Here is a 5889-nt window from a genome sequence, read left to right as displayed (position 1 = left end):
GTGCGCCACCACCGCCCGGCGATGACCTGGATCATTAACAATGAGAAAATTAGTCTCACCTTACTTCGGTTGGGGGGCTTGGGGAGTAGGGATTTGCCGAACAAGCCAGAATTCTGATGACTGCTCCGGGATGGTAGGTCTCCAGGACATGAACAGCTGTAGGATACACTTGATGCTCAAAAGTAAGTTCCACGTAGTCCTGGCTCTGAAAATCGGATGGTGTTCTTCTGAACGGCAAGGAGGCACTAGGACACTGATCCCACCAGGTTCCGTAAGTTCGAAACACAGCTGTCTGAGTAAAGTCACCAGAACTTGGGAAGACATTTGGTCCACCTGCCAAATTCCACATGGTATAGGACATGCTATTCTCACTGCCATAGTGGGAACTGAAATCCACCACTTCTTTGGCATACTGGACCACCTCTGCGTTGAGAGGGGAAGTCCGGCTGTTTGATACTACAGTCCTATGGCTGTTCATCACATCTCCTCTTGTAGCTGTCCTGGCTCGGCGCCGAAGGCACATATAATAAAACATGGTCAGAACTGTTAACATGGGAAAGACTGGTGACATCTAGTCGTGAATTATGAAGCTTCAAAAGGTCAGGTGTCCTCAGTGAGATGCATGAATTCTGAAGGATGGTCTACAAAATGAATGGCTTGGTGAAGTAAAATAATTTAAATAAGCGGGAAAAAAAAGCATGGATACAGCAACAAAGAGGCTTTATCCCCAGTGTCATTTCCCAAAATGAAACTGAAAATGCAAGTTTTCAACTACAAATATCATCTCTGGCATGAACAATTTACCAAATGTAATTTGTAAGAAACTTGTATACATAGCTTTATGCTAAAGGGGGAACAAACTGCTGATATAAGACAATAGAAGACATATGAATACCAAAGTCATATTTTATATAAAATAACCAAAACTCAAGAAATACCAAATCCTTGAACTTTTAAAATTAGTTATTGAAAATGCATGGTGAACTATTAAAACACTACTTTTACCCTAAATCATCTTAGGCCCTGACAAGTGAACAATCAATCTCCTATTGTTAGGCACCGCAAGCACCTTTACCTGCTAAGCCATCCCCCACTCCTATGTTCCCTGTTTGTAATTATTCTTCTGTCCCAAACATGCTACATGTAGATTCTACATTAAGGGAATACAGTTTTTTGAGATGACAGTTAATTCAGACCAACATAATTAACAGCAATACATATCACAGCCCAAACGACAGGATTTAATTTATACCCACAGCAGTGTTTGTTAGTGGCCAGCTACTCACCCTTGCTAGAATGATCACGGAACACACACAGGAAGAACAGGAGCTGGCACCCATCCACGTGTCTGAACCATACATGCTGCTTTCAGGTACAGATGCTGAAACGAGACGTCCTGAAACAGAGTTTGTTAAACAAGCATTTTTATTTCTAAGTTAGGAAGTATTCCAAGAGAAACACATTTACAAAATTTTGTTACGTTGATAGAAAAGTGATGTGGTAGAAAAAAAGCAGAAAATAATTAAAAAAACAAACCCTCCCAACTAGGCTATATTTCTCAGAACTTTTTGGATAATCCTACATTAATACTTTGTTTTGTTTATTGTTTTTCGAGACATGGTTTCTCTGTAGTTTTGGAGTCTTATCCTGGAACTTGCTCTGTAGTCAGGCTGACCTTGAACTCACAGAAATCCACCTGTCTCTGCCTAAGTGCTGAGATTAAAGGCGTGCACCGTCACTGCTCAGCTCTGAATTAAAAATTTTTTTAAATTTGTTTATCAGAATTTGATAAAAGTATAGCAAATCACACCTAATGGGAGGTTTTAAACTGTGGCTTTGTTTCAAACTATGCCTGAAGAAATATCCTAGGGGGAGTCACACAGGGTTTTACATGTCTCGAACCTAGACCAGTTTGTAACCTTCAACAGTCAAGAAGATCCCAGGCAACCACACTGGTCTCAAGCCATCATCCCTACTCACTTGCAACAGACCCTCACCAAAGAGCTACACCCTGTCAATGGGGACAAGGAAAACGAACACTTGTTTTGTAAAGCCCTGGCTCCAGCTTCCTCTAAATAGAACTAAATACACAACTTCTCTTTTTTTTCTAGTATAGCGATGCTTTAGCATCCAAAACTCAAGCACTAACACTAAGATCACAAAATATGACCGGTATTAATTCATTCAACACTCCAGTGACTCTTTCTGATATGCAAGATACAATCTACACTCCTTACAATAAGGCAAGCCAGAGAGTACTTCTTTGCTAACCTAGAAAATCAACTTTTTTTTTCTTTCTTTTTTGGTTTTTTTGAGACAGGGTTTCTCGGTGTAGCCCTGGCTGTCCTGATACTCACTCTGTAGACCAAGCTGGCCTCTGCCACCCAAGACCTGGGATTAAAGGTGTGTTCCACACTATCTAGCAAAAACCCAGTTCTAACCCTTACATTTTAGTGCATGTCTCAATAGTCACTTCTTTTCTACCCATGAGGCCTTGGGGTAGCAAGCCTACTTTCCTGCAGCAAACGGTCCTGCATTTTTTTCAGAACAGTTTTAGCAGGGTTTATATTTAGGAATATTTTGTTGTTTTGTTTTGTTTTGAAGATCACCAGGCAATGATCTTCATTTCTTTCCTTCGTTTTAAATTAATTAATTTTTTCATTTATTCTATAACCTGAATGCAGCTTTCCCTCCCCCCTGTTCCCAAACCCTCCACCTACCTTCCTTCTGCCCCCTCCCATTCACTCCTCCTCCACCTCTGTTCAGGAAGGGGTGGGCCTCCTATGGGTGCCAACAAAGTATGGCATATCAAGTTGAGGTAGGGCTAAGCTCCTCTCCTTTTGTTAAGGCTGGGCAACATAACCCAGCAGGTCTTCATTTCTCAATATGCAGCTTGGTGCATATTCTGTACTTCAGCATGCTAATAGAAAAAGGTGAAACAAACCAAAAGAGCATAAACTAATCTAAAAACATACAGCAGTATCTTCTGCATCTCCACTCTAGTCTAAACACACCAAGATGCTATCTAAAATGCTAACTAGTGCATAGTAAAGGATTAAGCTTAAAACAAGTGTAGAAAATGCAGTTGTGAGAAACAGAGAGGAGTCCAGAGCAGAGGACTGACTTGGGCTAACCTGACTGGTGGATTACTTCATCAGCCAGAATGATTACAACAGAACACACTAACCAGAGAGAAAATTACTAGTGTCCACAGACGCAGGTCATGTTTGGAAAGAGCTTCACGAAGCCCAGTTCAGGAGGAATCCTGTCTAGGAACCAGGGATAAAAACGGGCTCTCCTGCCAAAACTCCATATGCATAACATCAACTCAAATCAGGTGTGTGCCATGCACAGGGCCTAAGTGTGTACCACCTTCACAGTGTGGGATTCCTCCCAACAGAGTGAAAATACTGGAAAAGCAAAACTAGTTCCAACTGGGGACATTTTTGGACTTGGAAGGCACAAATATAAAGCCTCTTTATAAGGTTGTTTTCACAGAGGAAAAAACTGAACCCTTACTGAAGATGCGTGTCAGTGAAAAAGCAGTCACTATAAAATAAATTACAAAGGGAGTAAGCTTCTGAAGCCAGGAAAGAGGAATTTGCATTCTCAGGAACAAGGAAATTTAGGACAAGCAGAGCAAGACCTTGTGGGAAAAGGCAGTGAGAAATTCAGGGAGGGAGAGCCATGTGCCACATAACAGCACTCTGGTCAAGCAGACAGTCAGCACAGCCTTCAGACATGGCCTAGCACTCCAAACTACGCTTTTCCTTCAATCTCAAACCGGTCCTCAGAAAGCAGTCAATTTAATGGAACCTAGGAGACAGCTACAAAATAAGGTATCTTCAATTATGTCAGCCTCACAAGCACTCTTGGCCAAAAGAAGAGGGAGGCAAACTGTATGAGTTAAATTTTGGCTGGTGCACCACGGCATAAATTCTACAATGCTTTCTCAGCTGGTTTATACTGTTGCAGATTACAGGATAACATAAAAATCAACAGGACTGTCATATGGGCAATATCATTTTTAAGTTGTGTAAAAGTTCAGCAAAATTTGCATTGAAGTAACATATGTAAAACCTGGGTTATAAATTGTAAATATATGTTACACTGTCAAGTTTCTTCAGCTTAGAAATGTAAAATGGAAATTTTGTTTTCTCCAATTCTGGATAAAAGGAATCTTTAGTTATTTTTTTGTAAAGTAAAGCTAAAAATGAGTGGAATACTGGAATACTACAGAAGAGAGATTATAAATGTACCTCTAGGGAGAAATGTTCAAGTTCATACAGAAGCTATTCTAAAAACTCTCATAGTGTATAAAGCATGGCACTGCAGATAATAAGCCAAAATTAGCAACAGTGGCCTTCATCTTATTTATTGCTTAATCCAGTTTCTTACCAACAGTGATTATGAGGTGAGAAACTGTGTGGTCTCAACAAAAAGCCAGCATAGGAATAACCCTCATGAGGTGAGAAAGAAACCCAACTCAACATGACTTAGCTGGTCTTCTAGAGTCTGTCCCCAGGCAGTTTATTTTAGACATATTTAAATACAGTATAGTTTTAGGGAAAAATGTTTCCTAGTAACAATTATCCCAATCCCACCTGCACAATAAAGCTTAAGGCATGACTACATCAAAACTCTTTGCAAAGTACATGTGACCTCTACCATAAAGGTGAGTTCTATAGCTTAAGAGTCGAGGATCTGGTGGGAACTTGGTCATAAAGGTGGTGTAGAGGTCACCAGGCTGTAAAGTACAAGTGACATTTCTGCTAAGGATGGGTTCTACTGACTAAGGATCAAAGCTAAAGATAAAGGTCTGGGAAAGGAGAGTCTGGAATACACGTAATTGTCTGGGGAATTTGGGTATGGCCTGATCCTACAGCTAGCACAGATCACCAGGCTATTATCTGCATCCACTCCCAGCCTTGTGTTGAAGAGACAAGCCTTTGCGCTCGTGCAACACTCCCAGTTTCTCTAGAGCTTGTCCTCTACAAGAAACTCCCCAGGACACAGCAAACTTCACATAAGTACGATCAAGGAACACAAAGAAACCGCCATTTTAAACTGTATCTTGAGACTCTCGTGTTCCTTGGGAAATAGCTTGTGTTATACAACATGGTTTTAATATAATACAACTTTATTTTCAATCACATCTTTCACATTATAAAATGCTTACCCAAGTTAAATAATACAATCACATAGAAAGCACTAACAGTGGAAAAGAGAAATTAAGAGGTATAGACCAGTGAGGACATACATTTACTAGCAAGACTGGAAGCGAGAAGGAAGTCAATGAAGTTGAGAGAAGCAGGATCGCAGGAGCCACTAGAAGCTGGATCGGAGTCATGCTCTGGCACACAGAAAGGGACTTCACAAAAATAAACAAAAAATGGCAACAGAATGATCCACAGCCAGAACCTGGAAAACAAGTTTAAAACTCAAAAGGGGATTCTCGACTTATAAGAAGGTGAAAAGATCCAGGAAAAGAGAGGACACAGGCATTAAAGCACAGGCAGGTCACACAAAACGCTTTAAAAGCCATCTAAAAATGTGCCCCTAAGTGACAGGAGAAATGATGGAGCCCGATCCATAGCACAATACCAATATGATCAGTGTGGTGACAGATCAAGAAGAGATGCCTGTCATCTCTAAATCTGACTGAAACTTGTCAAGAAAGGCTATTCAAGGAAAGGACTCTGGGGTTCAATCTAGAAGTCCAAACATACGAAAAGTCATGAGAGTGGATTTATATTTGAGTGTGTCTTGTACAGCACTCCACTAGTTGTATTTGAAATAGTTCCAACAGTCATTCCCACCCCGTCTAAGCAAGAACAATGACATACATTCTTACATAGAGACATGTACAATGACACACATCCTTATATA

General features: G+C 40.6%; 1 protein-coding gene across 3 annotated transcripts in view; it reads right to left on the bottom strand.

Annotated features, from left to right (window-relative positions):
* Window positions 1-5889, bottom strand: part of Fbxl4 (F-box and leucine rich repeat protein 4) — a 76543-nt gene that overhangs the window by 64055 nt on the left and 6599 nt on the right. For 2 of the 3 annotated variants that reach the window (XM_005361920.3, XM_026786774.1), the window contains exons 2-3: window positions 1287-1396; window positions 60-641 (exon numbers count right to left, since the gene is read on the bottom strand). In XM_005361920.3, coding sequence (XP_005361977.1) covers window positions 60-571 — 512 coding nt within the window. In that variant the 5' untranslated portion in view covers window positions 572-641; window positions 1287-1396. The remainder of the gene's footprint in view (window positions 1-59; window positions 642-1286; window positions 1397-5889) is intronic. The other variant, XM_026786775.1, reaches the window with a different exon arrangement.

Source organism: Microtus ochrogaster, linkage group LG5 (genome assembly GCF_000317375.1).
Source record: "Microtus ochrogaster isolate Prairie Vole_2 linkage group LG5, MicOch1.0, whole genome shotgun sequence".
NCBI classification, from domain to species: Eukaryota; Metazoa; Chordata; class Mammalia; order Rodentia; family Cricetidae; genus Microtus; species Microtus ochrogaster.
This window is presented reverse-complemented; position numbering and strand designations above follow the sequence as displayed.